Source organism: Sparus aurata, chromosome 10, assembly GCF_900880675.1.
Source record: "Sparus aurata chromosome 10, fSpaAur1.1, whole genome shotgun sequence".
NCBI classification, from domain to species: Eukaryota; Metazoa; Chordata; class Actinopteri; order Spariformes; family Sparidae; genus Sparus; species Sparus aurata.
Genome location: NC_044196.1, coordinates 16,354,913 through 16,380,325, shown reverse-complemented (window position 1 = coordinate 16,380,325; position 25,413 = coordinate 16,354,913). Strand labels below are relative to the sequence as shown.

General features: G+C 43.1%; 1 protein-coding gene across 6 annotated transcripts; it reads right to left on the bottom strand.

The window, feature by feature from the left end:
• Positions 1-245: 245 nt before the first annotated feature.
• On the bottom strand, positions 246-24,157 carry arhgef11 (Rho guanine nucleotide exchange factor (GEF) 11). 6 transcript variants are annotated; one of them, XM_030431866.1, is made up of 42 exons: positions 22,368-24,157; positions 18,919-18,933; positions 18,584-18,675; positions 18,383-18,487; positions 18,187-18,236; positions 18,041-18,098; positions 17,746-17,945; positions 17,554-17,625; positions 17,314-17,421; positions 16,924-16,972; positions 16,410-16,447; positions 16,187-16,279; positions 15,654-15,722; positions 15,469-15,573; positions 15,153-15,251; positions 14,906-14,948; positions 14,325-14,421; positions 14,076-14,198; positions 13,498-13,521; positions 13,226-13,352; positions 12,981-13,074; positions 12,620-12,649; positions 12,239-12,371; positions 11,936-12,142; positions 11,587-11,634; positions 11,168-11,316; positions 10,927-11,067; positions 10,320-10,396; positions 10,078-10,203; positions 9,868-9,985; positions 9,625-9,773; positions 9,438-9,513; positions 8,757-8,939; positions 8,589-8,670; positions 8,106-8,186; positions 7,877-7,932; positions 7,589-7,723; positions 7,160-7,393; positions 6,625-6,735; positions 6,210-6,520; positions 5,382-5,514; positions 246-5,262 (listed from the first exon to the last, which is right to left on the bottom strand). In XM_030431866.1, exons 1-42 carry the CDS (start codon positions 22,400-22,402, stop codon positions 5,213-5,215), a joined length of 4,326 nt encoding a protein of 1,441 aa, XP_030287726.1. In that variant the 5' UTR covers positions 22,403-24,157; the 3' UTR covers positions 246-5,212. The 6 variants fall into 6 exon arrangements, with proteins under 6 accessions (XP_030287726.1, XP_030287731.1, XP_030287729.1 ...); XM_030431871.1 differs by lacking the exon at positions 6,625-6,735; XM_030431869.1 differs by lacking the exon at positions 11,587-11,634.
• Between the last annotated feature and the right edge of the window lie 1,256 nt (positions 24,158-25,413).

Below are 25,413 nucleotides of genomic sequence, written 5' to 3'. Positions count from 1 at the left end.
TCAAATGTTTTTCTTCCAACCTTTAACACAAATTGTAATATAGCCAGTCGTCAATAGTTTGCTTTACTCTGACCCTCCTCATTGTCCACACTGTACAAACACATGCTGCCATTCATTTCTGAACAATTCCTCTCAAATTGCTAAACTCAGACATGTGGTAGATCTTTATAATGCTAAATTTGGGTTTAAAACATCAACACATGGTGACAATTCAAGTCCAAATACAAAACTCAGAATCCACATCATGCGTTTTCCTTTATCCAGTTTCTTTTTAATCTCACAAAACACATGAATCTGAGACATGAGCTCGTTTTCTTTTTTTTTCCTTCTGTGCAGCTAAACAATCTCACCAATTTTAAAAACAAGGGAGAAGAAAATAATTTATACATCCTTTTTTTTTTTTTATCATATCTACAAAAATAAAATCAAATACGAGGACTAAGGCTTTACAGAAAAAAAAATTAACATATATAAAACAAGTGGGTCTGATCTCTCTATATTACATGAGTGAACAAGAAATCCTTTTTTCTTTTTTTTTCTTTTTTTTAAAAAGACACAAAATAAAAAGACAATGAGATGATAGTTAAAGACGTGTGTATGCATACAGTAGTTTGCACCGTGCAGGGAAGTTTGTGCAACATTTTTTTCTTTTTTTAAAAGGAATCAGTTTCAGCTTTCTTTTTTTGTTTTTTTTTCTATGGCCGGTTAGGGCCGCAACGCTGATGTCAATGTACAAGATAGTATGGGAAAAAAAAGTAATAATGGAAGATATAAAGAAACTGAAGAAGTGTAGAGGTAGAAATTGGAGATGAAAAATGCTGGAGTTAGAGGAAAGAAGAGGAAAAGACATTTTTGTCGAGGAGAAGGAGAGATTCTGATTCAACCAGCTCAGACCAGCTGTCAGATCACAGAACACATGCGTAATATTCTATGTACGTGAAGATGTTCAGTGTTCAAACAAAGGAATCTTTTTTTATATTATTAATTTTCATCGACAAAGCACAAGCTAGTCTGAGATGCTTAAAAATCAGTTTTGTTCCCTTCAGCTCCTCTCGAGAACGGAGACTCTGAGAGGCAAACGAGCAAGAAAAAATGCACAAGATTCATTTTCAGAGTCTGATCAAATATTTTTCGTCCTCCTTTTTTGTGCGATTTATGAAAATTCAAAAGTTGAAATGTTTTGTGTTTATCTGGATTTTTTATCTTCCTTTTTTTTGCATTTGTGTTTGTTGTTGTCGTATTTGTTTTACAAGAGGATGAAGTGCGCCCACTAGGTTTCACGGATCCCCCAAAACTGCCTCTGATTGGCTTGCACTGATATTCTCCCCCTCATCATTTTCACGCCACAGCAAAGGCAACCAATCAGCGACAGAGTAGGGCGGGTCTTATCGGGGAAAACATTGGTATATATAATTACTGTGTGTGTGCTTCAGTCTCTTTTGGCCCAAATGATACTGACAATTGTTTCTCTAGTTCCCGTTCAGAGCAGAAAGAAGCACAAATTTAAAAAATGCATCAACTTTTTCCCACCAATTTTTTACAGATGGAAATAAATAAATTGAAAAGCAGAAAAATGATTTTCTTTTTTCTACACCTGCTCTCAAGTCATAAACAGAGAGAAAACAATACAGATCAGACTCAGAAAATTGTTCATCAAAATTTTGCTTTTTCCTCTTGCCTCTTGGCCCCTCAGGGCACCCGTACTGAAGAGATATTTCATTTTGGTAGAGCATTTTTACATTTTAGCACAAATTACTCGAGTTCATACAGCTGCTAAAACTAGCTCTCATTTTACGCTGCAACAGCCAAGTTGCGCCTCTCGTCGAGGACACCACGTGTGTTTTGGCTAAAGTGTGAAAAGCTTCCACCAGGCACTGAAATATCGTTTTCATAGCAGAATCAGTGGCTGGTAGATTGTTAATACTTGGCTCTTGGTTTGGTTCTATGTGGTAGTGTGTGGTCAGTTTTTGAAGCTGGTAAAGAGGCTGGGTAGCTCACTAAAGCGCTCCTAGTTAGTATTTGAAACCAGCTCAAATAAAATTCAGTCCAGTGTGACTCCGCCCAGCTTGATATGAGAATGCAAGAGAAAAAAAAAAACTATCAAACTGGTGCAAGGAGAAGCTCTTTCCTCGTTACAGTTGACATTTTCTGTCAACTGTGTTAGAATTAGTTCAGGACAGGTGGAGCTTGAGAAAAATAAGACAAAGCACTGGGCTTTAGTGTCAGTCTTTGCTGGTTACATGTGCCTCAACCAAGGCGTACAAAATATTTAATTACTTCTACATATGATCCAAAAATAGTTAAAGAAATAGTTCCACATTTCAGAAAACAAACTCATGTGCGTTCTTACAGTGTTGGATGAGTAGATCGGTACCGCCGTCATGTTTCGTACGGAGCTGGAGCGAGCCGCTGGTTAGCTTCGCTTAGCTTTAGATAAAGACTTGAAACGGGAAAACAGCTAGCTTGGCTCTGTCTATAGGTATCGACATCCTGAAGCTAATTAACACAATATATCTTGTTTAATACAAACAATACTGACACATAGTGGTTTTTGTGGAACAAACAAGATATAATGTCTTAACTGGTGAATTTAGAGACGCTAGTAGGTGTATTATTTAATCTTTAGATCCCTTTTACACTAGCATTATGGCATTATGGCATAATGCTAGTGGCATTATGCTGTGACATGCAGTTGTAGTTACGGACACTTTTTACACATGGTGTTAAAGCAGCACTATAAAGTTGTGGAGAAGAAGAAATTAAAACTCAGAATTTTAATATTTACAATATCATCGGGGTATTTACACAAACTTTTTTAACAAGCTGTTTTCAGTGGAAAATAAGGTCCCCAGAACAGTTTGAAACTATTACGGTCAAAGGTTTTCGCCAAATATAGACAAGTAAAACAGTACAAAACGGTGTTGTCCTTTAAGGGCAGTTTGTTAATTCAGTCATGAAAACCAATAGTTTGTTTATTTAGTTTGTTTAGGCATGAAATAATTTATGTCAATGATGATGTTCCTTTTCTGTTTAAAGAAAAATCTTCCTCTGAACTACATAGTGCAACTTTAAAGAACTTCAGGAAGAGAGTTACAAAAATTGGTGATATAAAGTAAGGTATCATCTGTATACAGACGTAATAACTTACGTCAACCTTGAGTCTGAAAGAGAAAGGTAAGAAAAAGATATTAAAATCGTAACATTGACTCTGGTCTTCATGCTAGTACTAGATCCCTGCTGCTTCCCAATCAGTACCGCTCTTGTGCAAATCTCTGACATGAAAGAAGTGAGATGGCTCACTTGTTTGCTACCTCCATCATCAGCTTCTGGAAAAAAAATGTGTGAGTAACTCGTGAATACGTTTTAAAGTCTTCTGGATGCAGTCTGATACAGACAGGTTTTCTACTGTCAATGGGAAAGAAGTCACTTCCCCTATTTTCAGAGGGTTTTCTTGCACTTAAAAACCCTGCATATGCACAATAATTATGGTGTACAAATGGTGTAAGACAGAGCCAGGCTAACTGATTCTCACTGTTTCCAGTCTTTATGCTAAGCTAAACTAAAACGCTGCTGGGGATAGCTTTGCATTACAGTACAGACATGAAAGTAGTATCGATCTCTGCAAATAAGCACATTTCCCAGAAGTCAAACCATTCCTTCTTCCAACTGTGCTGCAATCACAGACCAGTTGCATATAGCAGTTACTATTTTTGACTTGGACCATGTGCGTAAACTAGAGTTTGGAAAATTATATTTTACAAAGCTTTCCCCAGTAAATATAAGTTGTTCTGTGCAAGGAGGGGGTTCGTGTGTCTCTCTGGAAAGCCACTTGGTAAAGAGCACAGTTCTTTTAACGGCTTTGGATGTGGGCTACATGGATATAAACACTTCGCATGGTATGATGGTTGTGATGGGAGAAGGGATACGTTGCTGGTTCACAGTATTTACCGTGGTATTTACACGCGTGACACACCGGAGAGAGGGGCTAAAGGACGCACAGTCAAAACCTTAAAGTGTAGACAGGCAATGTTAGCGGTGATATTTGGCAGCGGCTTGACTGAGTGACAAACAGGTCTTCGGTGAAAATTCAAGTTTTAGTTTGAATCTGTATTTGTTCTGTTTCCACTCGCTCGTTGTCACCGTTGCCCATCTTCAACCACGTACCCCCCCCCCCCCCCCCACCATAAGAGTCTCCCAAATGTCAACCTAAACAACTTCACATGGTCAGAACAGCTGTGTGAATCCACTGAGCTTTGAAATCGCTGAGATCCCTGTACGCCTCTGAAGCAGCGCCGAAAAAATAAAATCCTGCCAGCATTTCAGTAGTAAACAGCGCGAGTGGCGTTTCCAGAACTTAAAAAATGAAACATGAACCACGCAGCGATCAAAATGTTGCACCGATGCTTCCAAGCAGCCGTCGTGTAGCTTAACAGAAGGCTTAAGGATGAATGTGAGTATGTCAGTGTTGCTCCAACATGACAATAACTGTAGTGTCTCTGATATGAAATGGTTAAAAGATGTGTGTGTATGTGTGTGTGTGTGTGTGATATTGGTTTCCTTACCCAGTGCAAATAACCTGAATTATATAGACACAGTCCTTCGGCCGTGGTGGCAGGTGAACTCAGTGTAAAGCAACATATGTAGGGGGGGAGGGTACCCCCGGAGGCCAGTGGCATCTCCAGTCCCTGATCCGTCCACTGTAGAGAACGTACGTGACAGAGGGATGCATTGTGGGTAAAGTGCAGGGGTGATGGGTCCCTCGGGTTTTTATCCTTAAATTAACATTTCAAAACTTTTCTGCTTCGTTCCTTCAACCAGCTCTTTCAAGCCAAGACATACAACTCATTTTCCTTCACAAATATCCAACGTTTCACACTTTCGGCTCCTCCAACTTTTCCTTTCTCGTCGCCAGACAACCAGTCTTCTTCTGCCTTTTTGTTCCTTCATACGTTCTTTCCTCGCTCCGTCCTCGACTCCCTTGCGCTCCGGTAGAAGTCAGAGCTTGTGCTGACCTCAGAAATCCTGTTGAGTCCATCCGGCACAATATTATTTAAAAAAAAAAAAAAAACGTCCATGGTCCTTCCCGGGCTCTGTTCCTCTGGCCTGTGCATGCAGGGATGAGGGGGGGGGTGGGGCTGCGGTGCCCAAGTCTAACAGTGGGTTCATGTGAGTGCGTCTGAATCAAGATTGAGTGACTTGCAAGTAAATCCGCTCAGAATCCTGTCGACTGAATCTTGGGCTCTGCTGGACTCCCCTCTTTGCCTGGTTTGGTTCAAGAAAGACAAAAACAAAGATATTATTTAGGTTCGAATATAACATAAAACTACACCATCAGCTACTGTTTCGTGAATCTTTAAAACGCAAATTCAGTCCCGCCTTACCGTCTCCTGAGCCGCGATCCAGAGACGGCGTTCGGGAGACGGTTGCTGAGGGACACCGTTGGTCCTCTGACTCCTGATTGACAGACGGCTCTCTGAGGGTTTTCAGAAGCTTGTGATGGGCCTTCTCAATTTCCTGCAAAGGCAAGAGGAGACATCAACATAATTATGCTGATGAGAGGTGAAAAGTCTTCAACAAGCTATTATAACCTTTGTGGGTTATACAGAATATTCCACGGTTTAGAAATGCTTGGCCCTGTGGATCACTTTGTTGCCTGTTGTTGGGATGGGGCTCATTTCTATGGAGGAGCGCAAGTATCGTGGCAATAGTAGTGGTAAATGGTAAATGGACTCGCATTTCTATAGCACTTTTCCAGTCCACTGACCGCTCAAAGCACTTTACAACACTTGTCACATTCAACCATTCACACACACACACACACACACACACACACACACACACATTCATACACTGATGGCAGAGGCTGCCATGCAAATTGCCAACTGCTCATCGGGAGCAAATTGGGGTTCAGCATTGTGCTCAAGGATAGGTCGACACGCAGCCAGGGGGAGCCAAGCTGAGCTACAGCCGCCCAAACGAATAACTACATTCTACAACAGGCATTAATGCATTTGTTTAATACATTTGTGTGAGGAGAACCTAAATAACTAAGCAGTCGAATAGCTAGGGTTGCAGCCGTTTTGGGTTCCCACCACATTTACAAAGTCTTTTTCGTTATTTTTTTTTTAAATATACATTGAAAGAAAAAAAAAAGAAGAATGCAACAAATCAAGGAAACTGATCCCGACTGAGCCCGAACACAAACTCACCTTCAGCTTCCGCAACTTGCTCATCAACCCCTCGATTGTGTGGAAAATCTCATCCACATTTTTGATCACATGGCTCTGGTTCCCAACTTGCAACTGGCCCGTTTCTTCTACTTCTTCTTCCAGTTGCATAGCCACCAATTGGTCGGGCTCAGGAGCGCAGGCTAGCGCGTCCCCGTCCGGCTTAGTCTGTGTTGACATCACTTCCTCCAGAGGCTGAGGGAAGTGGCTGGCGGTGGGGGTGGGCGGGTCGTTGGGGTCGTCTGTGAAGCTCTCTCCCTGCTCTGTAGGCATTACTAAGTAGAAAGTGTTCCCTGAAGGGCAGAAATGCAAAAGCAAACAGAAAGTTTGCCGGTGAGTAAAATTAACTTAACAACTCTAATTGTAGATGATATTCTTTATCTATAATCTTTATTACCCTGCTCAGTGGCCTTGCCTCTCGGCTTGGATGATTGGTCGGAGGGGAGGGTGACATCATCAGTGATGTCGTCAGGGACAGAGGAAGAAGAAGAAGGACCCGCAACCACAGCTATGCACAGAAGATAGACGTGTGATAGAGAAAAAAGTGTTTTGTACGTGAATGAAAAAGTAGTGAAAAAGGGTGAGGGAGATGTGGATCAGTGTGTCGTCGTGTTGTGAGGAGCAAGCAGACAAAAGAAGAGGAGAAAAAGTCTAAGAAAACAAAATAATGCTTCACCGAGTGTAGAAAAACATGCAAAGAAAAGTCAGCCATCAAAGACACCCAGATGAAATCCAAAAACAGTGAGCACGGTGAGCTGAATTCACTCCAAGTTCAACCAATCACACCAAATACTCACCTCCAGTGAAACGGCGTTATGCTTGATTACTTTAAAATTTGCATTTGAGAATTGCATGACCTCAGAGTGACCAGCCAGCCCTGCTGAAGAGTCAAAGAGGACTATTTAAAAGCTTTTCTTAATCTGATCCGTTACCTTTCCTCACGACCTGGACACTGGGCCGCTCAGCTTCAGGTGGCAGGACCTCCTCAGGCTCTGCCTCCCATTCGTCGGCGCTGAAGTTGGGGCCCGTCTCCAGAGGCTCATGCTGTTGTCTTTCGGTGAACGAGCTCCTCTCATTGGCCGTCTCATTAGTGGGCGTGTCGTCTGAATCGTGGCTCCAACCATCTTCTTCCAAGTCCCTCAATATGAGCTGCCTCAGTGTTTCAACTGTGGAGGCATGAAAACAACAAAATGAAAAAAGATTAGGCCGGTTACGGTTAAAAGATTGTATAAACTTACACCAAGATAAAATACAAAAAGACAAAATAAGATAAAATAAGTTAGATAATGGTTAATGTATGCTCCTTGATCGAAAGTATTGACACCAAGTATAAAATTCAACAGTTTGTGGTTCCTTCTCACCGTCTTGTAACGCGGCCTCTGCCACGCCTGCTGCTTTTCTTTCCGATTGGTCCGAAGGAGAGTTGGCTGAGAGCACAATGTCGTCGTTGGAGGAATGAGTCTCCATGGAGTCCGACTGCTCCGTCAACGAGTTATCTGGAAGATTTGGAACAGTTGAAGGGTAAAAAAAAATAAATAATAAAAATCAAAGCCTTTGTTTTGCCACAGCCAGTAAGATTGTCAAATATTTGTCAAACAAAATAGAATAGGGTTAAATTAGTAGATTCTGGACATTATAATGATTATTACCTGCATATGTATTACTGCCAGTTGACACTGGAGACGCACTGCGTAGACTGGGCGACCTACAAATAATACACACACAACACACATTAAGCATATGCAAGGTGACTAAAATAAACGTTTAAAAAGAAGAAAAGAAGCAAATGAAAAGACATGTAATAGTATAATACACAACATGTCTTCAATGTTAACAAATTCCATCATTCTTTTATTCATAGACAAAAGATTTACTAACGATATAGGCATGGATCCGTGATTGATCAGGGGTGATGAGCCACCTGCCGACGAGATGGTCTTTTCAAGTAAATCTTTCCAGCTGTGAAACAAAAAATCAACAGTCAGCTGTTTGAAGAGCAGAAATCTCATCGAGTGACTGAGTTCAGGGTAAACAGTAAGGTTCAAGCACTTTTAAAACTAAACCAAAAATGTCCCAACTGCTGAAGTCTTTATCATCACATCTAAAGTTTTAAAAATGCAACTGCAAAAATAAAGTCTACTGAATTCCCATATAGCCACAGCAATCAATGTATAAATCAATGTACAAATAAATTAAATTAAATTCTAGTTTATATGAGTGATTGTGTAGATAAAACACCAGAATGTGCTGAAAATGAAGCATTTTTTAAGAATTATATTCAAAGTCAAGCAAATTTCAAAACCTACAACACTTACAAACGCTGAGAGGTGGAAACTGTCCCAGTTTTAGAAAAGAGCTTACGTGTTTTTCTCGGATGACGACCCGGCCACCAGCTCGTAGATCTGCCTCTCTGTGGTGCTGATGATGTAGAGGGCTTTGTTGTCTGGAGTGAAATCACAAGATCAGCGCCACAAAAAGAGCTACGTTTTTAAAAATCTGCTTTATTTAAAAAGGTAACCGCAGTATTACCTGTAGCTACTGAGCGGACCAGCAGCGAGTCCAGCTTCACCAGAGGGCTGAAGGAGGTCTTGCTGTCCCCGCCTCCTCCGCCGCCTCCACCCAGCCAGCGGGATGGATATCTGAGCTGCAGCCGGTCGTCGGGGCCCCTCTGCAGAAGGACCAAGCAGTCCGACAGCAGCAGCGCTTGAATCTCTGACGGAGGGAAACGGAGAGGCGAGGTTAAAAGGGGTACCAAACCAAACTGATTGCACAGTAGATGATCCAGCATCATTATAGTGAACAGAAACTTAACGAAAACCAAAAACTAGGTGTGAAAAAAGTAAGAATTATTTATTTGTCAAGATATCTATATTTTTTCCACATTCTAATTTAAAGATCATTGCTCTTCGACAGAGTGTACTAACATTATTATCAATATATCAGTGGCAAAAATGTACTTAAAATGACAAAACCTTGTTTATCTCAGTTATTTCATAGACAACACGTCATCCATTAAAAACCCGTTATTGTCTACATGATGTGATTAATGCATTTTCTGAACTTGTTGGTAAGCTAAAGACCTTTAAAAACAATGAAAACTCAACTGAAAGGAGAAAATGGAAACTAAATTCAATTGAAACCTAAATTTAAAAACTAAAGAAAAAGACGAAACTATAATAATTCTGATGTGTCCTGAGATCAGGTACTGACCTATCTGCTTATCTTTGTTGACTTTCCACGTGAGAGGACCTTCATGAATCATTCTCTTAGTGGACAAGTCCAGATTCTGTGAGAGAAGGAAAAGCCTGTGTTTAACATGGTTCTGTAGCTTTCATTACATTATGAGCAAAGCGAACAAGGAAGAAAAAGAGTCACCAGAAAAAAAGCTTTCGACTACCTTGAATTGAGGGGCAGCGTCCAGCCTGCGTTGGTATTGGCTGAGGCGTTGCCGGTGTTCTGTTTCCCTGACGACTTCGTTGACGGCCTGCAGTATCCCTCGGCAGCACGCCTGGGCGCGCTGGAGCGAGGGGAGGTCCGACGTACCGGCTGAATGAGAAAATAAAGAAACAACATCTTAAAAAATTGCTTTCTTTTTTTTGGCACATTGCCTCGTGTTCACACGATCTCCACGACTCCTCACCCTCTGTGTGTTTGATGATGTTGTCCAGCAGCAGCGGGTACTTGGTGAGTCGCTGCATCTCTGACACCAGCAGGTCTTTGAGCTGCAGCCTCCGACAGTGAGGACTAGCTTCGCACTCCTGAACAAACGTGACACAAGTGAGCACGTAAAGGCGACAAGTGCTAATACATCCACAAGTGTGAGTGCTTGTGTGTGTATGCGTGTGAGTACCTGGATGATGTGAGCGAAGCGAGGGTCTTTGCGTTGCTTGTTCTTGATGAGCTCCAGGGCCTGAGACTGCTGGCTGCACAGCTGGGACGCCTGTTCCTGAAACTCCTCACCGGCTGCACCTTCAAACTAAGAAATGCACACTGCTGTTAAACACACTACATTCAGCAAACGCCTCACAAATTACAGCAGAAATCAGATGATGGAAACGGAGACAAAACTATGTCGGCGATTATCTCACTCACCCTGGCCAGCATGACATCCCCGATGTCCTGAACGATGGGAGTTTCTCGTCGCTTCTTCATCGCCTCGCACAGGCTCGCTGCAACATGAAGGCCGACAAATACAAATGATTTCAAACAGTAGCAATAACTGAATCCATTGATCCAGAGAATCATATGGTAGAAAAAAAAAAATTGCTATTCGAGTGTGGCAACTATTTAACACCATATACTTCCATGTTCTAAATTAAAGCCCGGAGCACATATTGACTCAGACTGAGATTGCATTCAACAGTTACGACCTTCGCCTGGTATGTGCTTCACTAATTATTATTTGCCTGGCAGAAGAGAGGCCTGAATATGTGTTGACTCAAAGTACAACTCAATTTAATGTGCAAACAGAAACAGTTATCCAAGTCACCTGTAGTGTTCATCTGCTGTGTTCTTATAGCTTCATGTTTGATTTGAAAACAGCCTTAAATAATATTCATTGACATTGCTTTCCTTTGCATTCAAAAACATTCATCTTTACCTGCAATTACGGTGTAAAGAACAGCATATTAACAACCCTGACACGCACACACACACACACACACACTCTCTCTCACAGAAAAAAAGCACACAGACTGACCGTGGAGTTCGTAGACCTCGGGCAGCTTTGGGAAGATGCAGGTCAGCTCATCGTGGTTCAGCACCGACCTCATCTTCTGGAAAAAGACCTGGTCCAGGACCCTCAAGGTCCGCAGGTGAGACGCCTCGGTGGTGAACAGCTCTGATGACGGAGGAGCGAACGCGGGTAATGAACATCAGTGAGCGACCGCGAGATACCTGTGACCTATTATTAGCGACAAACACTAGTTATCGGCTCCTACCGTATATGACGGCCTGTCTGTCCACCTCCCTCGGACTGAGTGTGGCGAGCAGCTGAGGAGGAACTGTGTCCTGCCAGTTCTGACCGTCGCCGACCTCCTCCTCCAGCGACGCGGCGTCCGGCAGCAGCGCCAATGGCGAGTCAACACTCCTGCAGGGTCACAAGCACACATATGAACACGGGTAGATTGACCAACGTGGACAGATAGGGGGATGGACGGGACAGGATGGATTAAAAAAACAAACAATTTTGAACACAAACGTGGCTATTATAAAAAAAAAAACTTTCTTTCATGTACACCAAACCTTCAGTTTTGCATGTGGGAAAGAAGCCAGCCATCTTTATTTAAAAGCTCCTGTCAGACAATTGGTTAAACTGGTCATCAATCGTCTGGGGGGGGGGGGTGACACGGAAACTCACCTGCGTCTAGACCGAGGGGTGTATGGGGGTGTAGGGTTCTCTAGAGACCTGAGTGTGAGAGAGAGTGGAGAGAGAGATGGCGTGAGGTCCGGGGTGTTTAGGATGTAAAGCGCTCATTAAAAGGGGGAGAGGGTTTGATTCCTTGAAGCTCATTCTGTTGTTTGTAAAGTTGGATTTCACCACTCAACACTCAAAGCAGTCCATTCAGTTAGGGATATTTTCAGTTACAATACCTTGGTAATAAAAAAAGATTCTGAAAGAACAAGGAACCCTGAAGTGCAGTATCAAAAATATTCATGTTTGCATAAAGAATTGAATCAAACGTCATCAGAGGACATCTAATCGTTACCGTGCAGAGCTGCTGGAGGCGGACGACGAGGCGCTGTGCTGCAGCGGCCTGAGGCCCGGCCCCTCCCTCTCCTCCCCGCAGTCCTCCATGTCCACGTCGCTACGAGAGCGAGGGACGGACTCCGTCCCCGAGACGACGCCCCGCCGACGGCCTTCTCCCTGAGCCTTCAACGACTCGCTACGTGCCAGACGCACTGAGACCGTTGGGCTGCGTGACAGAAAAAGATATTGAATGAAATCATTAAGCGCCAAAGACTTTGAAAGCTGATGTTGAGTTTCTACTCCAGTTGGATTTCAGGGGTACCTGTCCATGCCGTCTTCTCCCAGGCTGCTGGAGGAGAGCCTCTGGGCGTCGGCAGCGTCTCCTCCCTCCTCTCCCACGGAGTCGCCGTTATTCTCAAACTGCTGAATGATGTTCTTCACACTGCCGGGACGGACTGCACACACAGACGATTACACGGTGTGATAAAACAGCACAGACACACACACACACACACACACACACACACACACACACACACACACACACAATCAGCAGAAAGGGCTGATGTGTAAGAAAAGAGCTGGAATCTTCAAACTACACTCGATTTATGAAAAACAACTTGTATGTTTGGAGAAAGGAACAACATTTAACCAAAGAATAAAAGCAACAAAAAAAAAATTGCAATGATATGAAAATAAATACCTTCGGTGGGTGACAACGGGACATGGAATGCTACAAAATCAAAAAAATGAACCAAACAGAAACAATGAAATCAGAACAACGGGACACAGCGAAAAATCCAGAAATCAATAAATAAACCTGTAAAACAATAAAAAAGCAAACAGAGGGCAGAAAGAAATCAATATCGAGTGAGAGAAACAACGAGTGACAGTGTCACGTGTCTGTGTTAGCGTGTGTGTGTGTGTGTGTGTGTGTGTGTGTGCCAGTGTACCGATACTGTCAGCTCTCGACGAACCTCAACAAACTCTATGTATGAATGCGTGTGTGTGTGTGTGTGTGTGTGTGTGTGTGTGTGTGTGTGTGTGTGTGTGTGTGTATTTACTGGACTGGGATGTGTTCCGGGGTTTGCCGATGTACTTCAGGATGGGATTTCTCTTTTTGTCCTCTCCATCTTTCTCTTTCTTCATACCACTCAGCTGTGGAGAGAGGATCCAGGAAGTCATATAATCAATGCGTGAACCGTGACTTCCATCCGCTCCTTCTTCATTAATTCACTATTACGATACATTTTCATCACAGTGTTCCCTTCAACAGGAGAAACGACGCGAGGGCAGCTGCCACTCTTACCTTTTTCGTCTTTAAGAAAGCCAGCCACTTCTCCTTCTCGGTGCTCAGACCGGGGAACACCTTGGAGTCTCTCAGCTTGATGCCGGAGTGACGCAGGTAGAGGTGCACGGCGGACGCCAGAGGAGAACTGAGCGAGAGGGTGGAGAGAGAGAGAGAGGGAGGACAAACAAAGAAAAGGTGTTGAGGAAGCATTCGATCTCTCAGACGTGCTGCTGTTAAATTGTATTTCACTCCGACGGAGCAGACAAGTCGCTTCTTTTTTTTTTTTTTACCTTCTGTCCTCTTCGTGCTTTGATCTGCAGCGGGAACACAAGGAGAGACATAAAAACGCGGTTAACTCTCTCAAACGGCGATGCAAGAAACAGACGGTAAGCGCGACAGTCATGTGACGGGAATCAGCCCGTGTGTGTGTGTATAAAGTCAAAGAAGTAAATGTCATGTGGTTTGGAGGTTTTGCCGCTGTGGTAATGACCTTTGTTATGAGCTCCTTCTGTTGCTTTGTAATAACTATTTTATTGGGCACTGAACATCTGACCCTGTTGCTAGGCAAACACGGTCCCTTCAGTCTTAGTGTGGGTGTCATTATATTCGCTTCAGGAGCAGTGCCACATGTTGAAGCAGACCAGTAAATGTGATTTTATTTGGAACTTGCAGTTGTGTCATACATTTGGACATAAAACATGTAATAAGCTCTAAAGAAACAAAGAAACACAGCATGATCCTCTCTAATTTGACGTCATATCGATGAAGTTGTATCACCTCGTATCAACTCGCAGTGAACCGGAACCTTGTTGCAATTTTACAAATTTTAGTGATGCAACAGCTTTATCTGACGAAGGCACACACTCACAGTATTTCCCAGAGGGCGGTGACCTGTCTGTCCACCACCTGTTTCTCCTTCACCGGGTCTCCATCCAGCTGCTGCAGGTCTCCTTCTCCAAACAGAGAGCCGAGACCCATCATCTGCTTGTTCCTATGAAACACACGTTTACACGTTATTGAGAACCCTTTAATACAGCGGTTCTGTCAAAACGTGTGTGTCTTTGTGGTCATTATTCTACCTAAACAGAGATGTTACACATTATCTCAGATAATGTACCTGTAGTCCTGGATCTGGTCCTGGATGTCCGGCAGCACCTGCTGCTGCAGCTCTGACAGAGGTCCTCTGATGTCCTCCTGAGCATGAAGTCGATTTTCTGAAGGGAAGATGGACACAACAGAATGTCAAGTATCTATAGATATTATACACTTTCATTTAATGCTTTTTATTAGAGCTTTCTGAGATGAATTTTGACCAAATCTACTGATTTTTAGGACAATCATCCTTTTCTTAATCTAGTATTGCAGGTATGTATAAAGGTATGCAGTATACATGTGGTCCCATGCAGTGGTTGGGTTGAACCATTCGACGAATATGGTTTTTAAAGTGAGTTACCTTAATCTACTCTTTGCTAACAGTTAAATGACACTGTGAGGATCAAATGTAAGACTATTAAATGACTTTCAAGGCTTGATGTTCATTATAGTGATGTGCTTCTTGTTACCACTGAATTAATCAGTCATAGATCAAAATTTCCACCTGATTGTTTTTAGTGTCATATGAAAGAAGACCTTGCAAATCTTTGAAGATATGAATTAACCGAGTGAGCCCACAACTCAACTGGCTTTTAGTCGTCTTACCTATATCAGTGAGATACTCCTCTCTTACTTTGATTTTCAGAGGCTACAAGGGAAAAAAGAAACAGCATTGTTTTTATGTTACAGTAATAAGAACAGATGCAGAACATTAATATTTAAATGTTTTGCATGTTAAATGGTATTCAGTGAAGTGGTTATCATTTAACGCCAAGTGCAAGTGCTTCCAACACTGTTATATAAAAGATAAACAAATGGAAGTAAAAAATCATGAAGGCATGTTGGCACGTACAGCATCTGGGTCCAGGAAGTGGGAGCAGATCTGAGGTGCAAGTGCTCGGGCGTCTTTCGGACTAGAGCCCAGGTAGGCCTCCACCGTCAGGTAAAACAGCTGTGGAAGACAGATGTTACTGTGATTAGGACCAAGCAACCCCACAACCGTATAAGCAAGAGTGTGTTGATTTAAACTGGCTATAGACAAACTTCTATGTTTCAACATGTTCTTTTTAAAATTTTCTGGAAACTGTTAAAATTTGCACAACATTTCCATGGAAACCTAGCTTCAGAGACTTAAAGAACATTTGTTAACACATGACGTAATGACTGACCAGCGGGTTCGGGTCTAGAAGCTGGGTGAAGACGTATCTCATGAACACGGCCATGTGTGCCGGCCGTGACTTCAACAACTCGATGTCCTGGAACGGACCGTCCATCTGAGAGGAAGACGGAGACATACTGTGTGAATACTTGTACCGATGGAGATCAACCAGCGTCTGCTGGATCCACATCTCACCTCATTGAATGCGTAGCCATCATTCTCTTCATCCTCTTCCTCGGGGCCGATGATCTGGGCCTTTCCGCCCTTTGAACACAGACGCACGAACACACGCAGATTTCAAGAAGTGAAAGCACGAGGACGCACACTCGAGGGATTGTGAAAGCAGATCCAAACACTGTTTTTGCTGTTTTTATTCATAAACTAGAGTCTGGTGACGAGACGAATGAAAGGTTGTGGTGATAAATTGCCTTCAGTGTCTCTACTTGTCTCGTACATTTGAAAACAGCTATGAACACACAGTGATGCAAGACAGAAACAGAGAGGAATAGATGAAGAGGAAAAAACAGCTACAGTACACGGTAAAGAAGTAAATGAATTAACACCACAAGTATGCAGCAGGTGATTCAGACCTCGTCCTTGCAACTAAAAGTGTGTTAGCGTTCCTGTATTTTCAGTATAACCTCGGCAGATGGGCGCTTGTGTTTACGCTACATGTGAGCTACTGCCAACGGCCTTGACGTGAAAGCAAGCGAGTGTGTCCATCTCACCAAGTCAGACAGGGTGTGTGTGTCGGAGTTCTGCCGTCGGTGTTGGGGGGTCCTGAAGGAGGATGAGGGGGAGGAGTGGGGACTCTCAAAGGCCTGGGGAAGGAGGAGGAGGAGGAGGAGGAGGAAGGGAGGGAGGGAGGACGAGGGGACGGGATGAGTGGGATCGTCTCATACACAAACACACACAGACGATCTCGTGAAAACACAAGATGGTGCGGCTTACCTCCATGTCTCCTTCGCTTGAGTCCATCGACAGTCGACCTGCAGGAGCACAGAGGAGATCGACGCCAATTATAAAACCATTTACAACACGACGTATGACACATTTTGCGTGTATATGGCTTTAAGACACAAAGGGCTGTATCAATTTGGGCCGACCACTTATGAGTTTCACTTTCAAATCACAGTATGTAGGATATCGAGGGGTGCAATAAACGTGCAATATGCAACTTTTTTACAGGCCTATAAACAGACAGAGCTCTTGATACAATGAATGGTGGTTTCCAAGAGCTAACATGAGATTTAGATGCACTTTAAAGCCTCATGTTTACAGTTTTCTCTATATACATTAGAACATTAGGATATTTGAGTTATGGTGGGGTGAGAACACAAAGAATATAGAAGTCCTAGAGTTCAGCAGTCGTTCAAAAAGTTCCACAGTGCACCTTTAGATCAAATGTGAATCATCAAGCACTGACAGATTTAATCAAAGAGGCAACGTATCAGGAGATACAAACCTTCTCCTGCTATGACGTAGCTCGTGACAGACTCCGATCGCGTTCCCTCCTGGAGAAACAAAAAAAAGGCAAATGGTCATTTTTAAAAGCAAATTATGAATGTCATCATCAATGCGAAAATAATAGAGCTTTGAGCTTTCTTAACACATTATGTAAATGATCGTAAACCCCAACATCACCTTTTCTCACACTAAGCTATAATTATCTGGCCACACAGAACGCAGAATGAAATTTGTAAACATGCTTTTATTTGAGTTCTTCATCACTGCACAGCCTGATGTCTAAGAGAAACCTCTCTGAAATACTTGAAAATCATTTCCTGTGCTCTATGCTAGTAAAAAGTTTTGAGTGCGCCTTAAAAATATTGATGATACAGTGACGTCTTCTCACCAGATCTTGCTGAATCTTCACCCTGACTTGGTGAGCTCTCCTCTTGGCACTTTCGATCCGCTCCTCCAGTGACGGCGACGGGTTCTTCGACTGCTCCTCCATCAAGTCCTGTGAAGTGAATTGGTCACGTCTGGTTATCAGATCAGATATCACAGCTGAACTGAGGGATCTTTGTATATAAACAGGAGGAAGCGTGCAGGGTTTCAGTTCTGGGTTATTTGTTGAAGTGTGAGTGTGTACCTGCAGCTCAGCTTCTTCCTGCTCCAGCATTTTCCTGAGTATCTGAGTGGCATGTTTCTGTACTTCTGGGTCCTGAAACACACGTTTACAACAAATATTGTAAATAAATATGACAATCTTTATGTTGCCACAGATCTGTTTCACTTAGTTCTGATGAAAAATAACAGTATCTGGGAATATAATGTCATTCACCTGTAGTGGTTTAGGTCCAGTGATTCTTTGGGAAGGGGTGCTGCTCAGCCCAGAGGGCAAGGGTGGAGGCGGTGGCGGTGGAGCCTCCCCACCAAGAGACGTTCTTTGATTGGGCGAGATGTCGGTGGGGAGGGGCTCTAAGGGCAAGGCAGCGGTTGAAGGCGGCGGTCCTTGTAGTGTCAGGGCTACGTACGTTCCAGCTGAAAGAAGAATAAAAATGGAATCAGTTAAACGTCAAGATAAGACACGAGCAGTTTTTGCAACAATTACAGAGAAACTAATTTGTCCTACTCACATTTGATGAGCTTTACCACCTCCTGATGGGACATGGAGGACACCAGCGAGCCGTTCACCTGAGAGAGAGAAAGACGGAAGAGCCGGGTTAAAAACAGGAAGTGAGCAGTGACTCTCAGATTCAGTGTGATAGAAAGTCAAACAAACCTTTATGATTCGGTCCCCTTCTTGGACCCCGGCCTTCACTGCTGCGCCGCCTGTAAAAATGAAGACGGGCGTTTTAAAGTGCGCTTCTACAAACAACGTATTCATTCAAGTTCAAACAACCGATCTCGTAACTGCCTTTTTTAGCACCTCTTTGGCTAAAATAAAATTAAACCTCAGCTGTGTCCACGCGTCTCACCTGGTCGGACGTTCTGCACTAGCTTGACTCTCTCTCCACACACTGTGAAGCCGAAACCGAGCTGGTCCTTCTGCACGACCACGCATCTCTGGACAAGACCAGGACCTGGGAGGATGAGGATGGAAGGATGTAAAGGTTGTTTTCTGGATATTCAATGATAGAAAAAAAAAACCATTAACCAGCTTGGGATGTTGCGATTACCGGTGGTCTCAGCATGGATGTCGGCCGTGGGCTCCCTCTGCTGGGTGGCAGAGGATTTGCGCTCCGAGTCCCCGATGGTCAGACTGCTGAGCCTGGGTTTGAGAGACGGGAGAAGAGAGACGTTTGGCGTGGAACGACACCAATCGAAATAGTTCAGAAAACGCTCAGGGAGGGGCTGATTGGACTGGGAAAAGGGAGGGATTTGAAAGGAATAAATGAAAAGAGGAAGAAAGTGAGATAAACAAAAGATTGATGGAACAGGCCAACGAGAGAAGGGGGGAAAGTTTAAAACGCAAGAGGGGCGACGAGAAAAAGCAGTCGACGGGGAAACTCACCAAGCAGCAAAGGGGCTGAAAGCGAAGCATGACAGAAAAGAAGGAAGAAGCAGATAAAGGGGGGAAAAGGGAGGGAAAAGAGAAAAGAGAGAAGAATTTCAGAAGAATTTCAGAATGAAGACCAACCCTAATGTAAGAGGAAACAGAGTTCAAATCACTCCCGCGCCCTCTCTACTTGTACACATTGTAAACACTGAGAGCAGCCTTCGCTTCCAAGAAGATATTTATTTAAGGGTGTGTGACGCATGGACACGGAGCAAACACTGATGTGATTTGGTATTATTCCAGAGGTCCAGTGACTTGTTGGCTTAAAGGGACAACTGAGAGCAAAATGTTAAAGTTATTAACCTATTAAGACGGATTAGTTATGATTTATTAAGAGCTGGAAAAACACTGTAGAGCCAGTGAGCGCTGAAACAGTCAGTCAGTTAGAGGCAAGAAAACTAATAAACAACAAATTACATACTTTAGGAATTTCTCGTAAAAGAGAGATGCGTACAAAGTCACTAACTTCTTGGGTGTGATGGTTTGCTCTTCATATTATGAACTACTCCTTTGGTTTGGAATTTTTGGGAGGACAACACAAACAATATCAATAATTTAAAGGTGCAATGTGGAGATTTTGTGAAGAAATTTCAATCAGAAGAGAAAAATCTTCAGTGACAGATTTTTTCTTTTATGCCTAATCAAAACCTTGTCTTTCTAAAATGGAGGCGTAATATTCCTCCTTTTCCAATAGCCGCCACTGGGGTAGGCGTAAACATGTGACGTGGCGTGAAGCACGAAGTTGGGCTGTGAACAGTGACAACGAATCTGTTTTCAAAATAAGAGCTTTACATTGCACCCCATTGGAGTTTAGAGCTGGGTTCTTAGCGGGGGGCTTTTAATCTGAAAGTAGCGACCGTTCGTAGCTTGCCACTACAACAACAAGCAGATACAACCAAACAGCTACAGAGACCGAGGAGAAGCTAGCATCTCCTGGATCTCAGCGGCTGTTTCACTTTGTTTATATGTGGCGGACCCTGCCACCTTTCTAGCTTCGAACAATGTTCTGAAGACCTTATTTTCCCTTCAAAAATGCTTATTTATTCCTTAATTTTCATGTATGGTCGGTTAATTTAATCTTATTCAACGGGGACGGCGCACATTAATAAACACTGTAACGAGTAGTTGATCCAAAGAAAATTATTAACCAGCTACTCTAATAACCGACTGATTGTTTAAGTTGTTTTTACAAGCAAAAAATGTCAAACATTAGCTGGTTCAAGCCTCATACATGTGACGATTTACTGCTTTTCTTTGACATGTATGGCAGTAAATGAAGAGTCTTGGGGTTTTGGACTGTTAGTTGGACAAAAGAAGCGATCTGAAGACGTCCCTTTGGGCTCAGCTAGTCTTGCCAAATCTTAATTTATTGAACCAGAACTATTTGAATGGGCTGATTTAATCTGGAGTAGGTGGAGGTAGGTGGAGTCAGCAGTGAATATAAAAGTACCAACTGGGGTTAAATCAAGCCAATCCACCAAATCAGCAACATAATGCCTGTCAATACTGACATAATTGGACAAAATTCAGTGTTCAATTATGATTTACATGCCAGGGATATTAACTGGTGCAATCCAATGAGCTACAATCCAATTTGAGCAACTGAAATGCCTGTTATGTGTAAGTGAAACCTGCTGAGTGCCTGTTGCTAACTCCACCTCCACCGCTACGTCGAGCCCAAGCCTCCTGAAAAGTGCTGCCGCAGCGACAGCCTGCAATCTGTATCATTAACCCCAAACCCTGACATGAGCCCCTCACAGGACAGCTGTCCTACCTGAACAGGTGGGCGTTTTTCTTATTGGCTGCCCTGCTGTCACATGACACACACAGACACAGCAGTGGGCACGTGCACAAGAACACACACAGGAGGGGGGAAAAAGGAGGTTGACAGCGGGAGAAACAGGAGAAAGACACATGATCAAGACACAGATGCATCTACAGAGACGACCACAGAGACACAGTGTTGGGCTACGTGGTGACGACAAACAGGATGAACATCGAGTCTTAGCAGAGGCAGAGCTACAGCTGGTAGAGAGGTATAACAACAAACACACATTCAAAAGTGAGGGATGTGACAAAACATCAGACCAACATCATTATCTGCGGACAGCCGCCTTGTTGACCGCTACTGGTCAATCAGCAAATAAGATGCTTTTCACCACCGAATAACAATCTTGGTGCCTTATATGTTCGGTCCTCTAGTTTACATGGCTTGGCAGTCAAAGTCTGGTTAACAGCCCCTAAACTCGAAACAACAACTCTTACATTTGGAAAAGATTACGGTACGCGAGTTGACGTCATATGACGCTGAAACATGCCGGATGAATGTAAGTGAATGTGGATGATGGTAAGAAACGTTTACAAAAGTCACGTACTGCCTGTCAATTTTGGCTCACACGTAATCTGCAATGTGGTATTTTAGTTGAAACGTCTATGGCGATTACATGCATCACTCCCATGTTGCTCCCATGTTCAGACACGACGCACATGAACACATCAGAGTGAGAAGACTGACCTCCCAACATGGGAGGAGCACATGAACGCAGCATCCTTCGTCTTGAAGTCTGAATTAACGATGGTATTTCGGGGAGCATGTCGCAACAGTTTTGAGGTACTTTACTTGTGTATTTCCTTTGCTTTTTAGATTTCCTCTTAACTACATTTATTTGATACATTTAGTTACTGTGCAGATTCGTGCTTTGTTTTTTCATTGTTTATTGGCTGTTAATTGTGATCAGAGAGTGCTGGAGGCGGGGTACAAATCATTGGGAATCAAACGATTTGAATCACTGAATCTGCACTTTATTCATGCTTTTACTCCACTGCAGTCCGTAGTAATGCAATATGAAACATAGCTGGCAGTTCGGCGGACTGTTGATGATGATGGCGGTCACTTTATGACCCATCAGGAAAATGCAAATGACCATGTGAGTGTGAGGCTGAAGCTTTTTTTTATTACCAAAATAATGCTTGTTCTGTCTGGTGAAAATATAGAGATGAAACTGTAATTTTAAGACCAACACCGCTGGTTCTATATCATTATTGTCACCCGGCTCTGGCTGATGGGGAACAAAATATCCCCAAAAGACGACACTTTCTTTAAAGAAAGCCAATTATTACGCTTTTAAATTCAAAGGTGTGACCTCTGAAGCTGGCCTTTATGAACAAACTGTCTAAACGTGATTGGCATCTTTTGTTTAAAGCTTGATTTGTCATGCATACAGTACTCTCCTTCACCTCCCAGTTACCAGCCTGTCTGGCAGGTATTTCCAGTGGCCAGACTGGACCTCAGCCAACCAAAGCCGCCTCAGACTGATCTGGGAGCACCGCATTTTTTTGTGGTGTATCCTTAACCACGGAAAAATTGACACTGTCTAGCCGTAGCGGGTGTTCGAGGCTCGTACCTGTCCAGCGTGGAGGTGGGTTGGCGGAGACTCATGTCTGCGGCCTTGTGACACTCCTCTGCTTCCTGGTGCGGGATGAACACTGTCACTGGGCCTCTTTTATCATCATCATCCCCATCATCTCTTTCCTTGTCAAGCCTTTCACGGCCACACAATGGGGGGGCTCTTATGTTGTGCTTTTTTGATCAGATCTTCGAGCTGCTTGGAAGCTGGTTCAGGTCAGACAGAGTGCTCCTCATGATCCCATCCAAAACACCCCCCCTAGTAGTTCCAGTCAGGTAGCAGCTGCGCTTCAAAAAAACCCAAAGTCCTCAGTCTCCTTTTTTCCAATGCGTTGCAGTAGTGGTTCGAAAAATAAAAGCTACGATTATAAAAGGCTGTTAGTGGCTTGATATGAGTTCAGCTGTAGTGGCAGATGAATAAAAAAAAGGGGGACAGTCTGCTTCCTCAAAGGTCATCAATCATGAATGAATGGCTGATGTGTCTCGCTCTGCTACAGGAGGTCAACAACTCCCGAGCCCCTCAGTTGTCTTTGTAAAGCTAATTCCTGGAAGATATATGTTGATTCACCGAGCACACCTGAAGTCCAGGTGACAGAACAGCATTGTTTGCGGGTGATACCTGCGATAAAAACGGCTTACGACGAGCTTACACGCAGGCAGACTTGTTTACATGTGTGTCTCTCGGGTGCTGTGCCAACTTTGATAATCCCAAACAGGCTAAAGACTTGCCTCAGTGTCGCTCGTTGCATAGGTTATGTTAAAAAAATAAAAAATAAAGCATGAATGCCCTGTTTGATTGTGTTAGCGATATTATCTCAACTGGTGTGATATGTGGCTAGCTACTGCTATCTGACGTACCTCAGTTTTATATGGGGGTGGGGGGGATAAAGCTAAATAGCACGGCAGTCTAACGCGTTTTCAAACTGACTGTAAGTGGAAGATATGTATATGCTAGCACACTGTAAACAACAAACAGCCCAGACGCTACGCCGGCTTCACATTTCTGGCTAACGAACTAGCTAGCTAATTAGCAGATTAGCCGGCATTAGCTAACGCTGCCGCTGGGCTTCTGAAAATGAAAGCGCCGTGCAGAGTGAAAGTTTCTCCCCTACTTCGAGCTGTGACTTATGTAATGAGTGGACTGCGGGATGTGGACGACCACCTGAAGCGGCCTGCTGTATCCAGCTAGCGTTAGCTTCCTGAAGTTAGCTCTACGTAAAGGCCGCTTTCAATCCGCGGCATCGCGTTGGTCCTCCGGCCGGTCGAAAGCGCCGCGAGCTCGGCCCCAGCTGCGCCAACGGAGTGGGTCCTTTAGCGGGGGCTAGCTAACCTGCTATGTCTGCAAGACGGAGGGGCAACCATGACTTTCGACCACATGCGGATAGCTGGATGTTAAAGTGTCCGAGATAGTGGCAGTCCATGCGAAATTCCAGCTCGATATGTCCCGTTTTCGTGCAAATTGAAACACTAATGCTGCATGTTAGCCAGCTAGCTGGAAAGGCAAGTCGATTCCAGCAAAGCTCCACCTCAGGTCTTCTCAAAGTCACAGTGGTACAATCCGGATTTGCTTCTCTCTGTCTCTTGATCTGCCAGAAGTCTCGGAGGTTAATCACAGCCGTTGCATGTATTTATTCTCTCCTTTAAAACTCACAGTTGTTAAAATTGTGATCTCTGCTGTGTTGTTATCCTGCTGTCTTGACTGGCTGCTGATCCACCACCATATTCTCAACGATCACTCGCGCAAACAGGGAACAACAGCGCCCCCGTACAGGCGGAGAGCGGTACTGCAGGCGCTCTGACGTTAAAGGGGCGTAATGTAGTTTGGGGAAATTAAAAATTTTAAACACAGGATTTTGTACATTTAAAAATATCGATGTGGTAACTTTCCGTAACTGAATAAACAGGCTGTTCTCAGACGTAAGTTTGAGTTGTTTGAAGCTAGAAAAGTGGCAGGGTCTGCCACATAAAACAAAGTAGAACCGTATGAAATCGTATTGTCTTTTAAGATCAGTTTGTTATTCAGTTAATCAGTCATGGAAAAAAGAGGGGTGTATTTAGTTAAAAAAAACAATCAATGAAGATCCTTCCCTATTCTTCACCAAAACTACATAGTGCACCTTTAATATTTAGGAGTGGTTCGTTAGCTATGAAAGCCCGTTTCTGCCAGTTCAAAAAAAAAAAAAAGATAAAATCTCAGCCTTGATTAATAAAAAAATATCATCATTAGGAGATAAAAAAGTAAATATTCTGAGAAACAAGTGATAATTTTTGGATTAAAAGTCATATTTGTGAGTTAACAAGTCGAACTAGCAATTCAAATTCAAATTAAAAAACACTTTCAGTATCTCTGCTGGGAATTTAGCACAAGCTTATAGTTTGTTTGTTTTTTCTTTATAAATATGACCGGGGCCGGCCCAAGCAATAAGCCAACTAAGCAGTTGCTTTCGGGGCCCCAAAGAGCTCTTGAAATGTCACACATGACCGGTTGATAAATATGTAAAGTGTGTGTGATGTTATATTAGTGGTAATCATACCAAAGAAAAACAACATGTTTTGTTATTATATCAGACAGACAAGTTCTTGGTTTAATCAAGTTTCATTTCACCCAGTTCATTTTATTAACCTCTTAGCGAACCCCCACATTTTAAGGTTCTTTTTCCAAAATGACATACCGAAATCAAAAGCATGACAGCTCCCACATAGTTTTAGACTCAGGGATGTGCATTGGAAAGGTAACACCCTCATGTTTTTTCTAGAAGTGTAAGTGTGATTCTATGACATACTGACACAGAGTTACAGAGGTTGGAACAAAGGTTTTGGTTTCTGTCCAAACACAAGGGTGTTCCTATGTTCCTAAAGGGGTTAAACTGTTTCATTTATTTAATATTGTTGTGTACCTTTTTTTTTTCGTAATATTTATAAACATAAAATGGCTCCATACAGCTCATCAGTTGTAATCCAACTCTCCTAAGGGCCCAAAGATCCCAAATTGATTTGAAAAGACGTTATTTACATTGTTTTTAAAGCCAAAATCTTCAACCTAG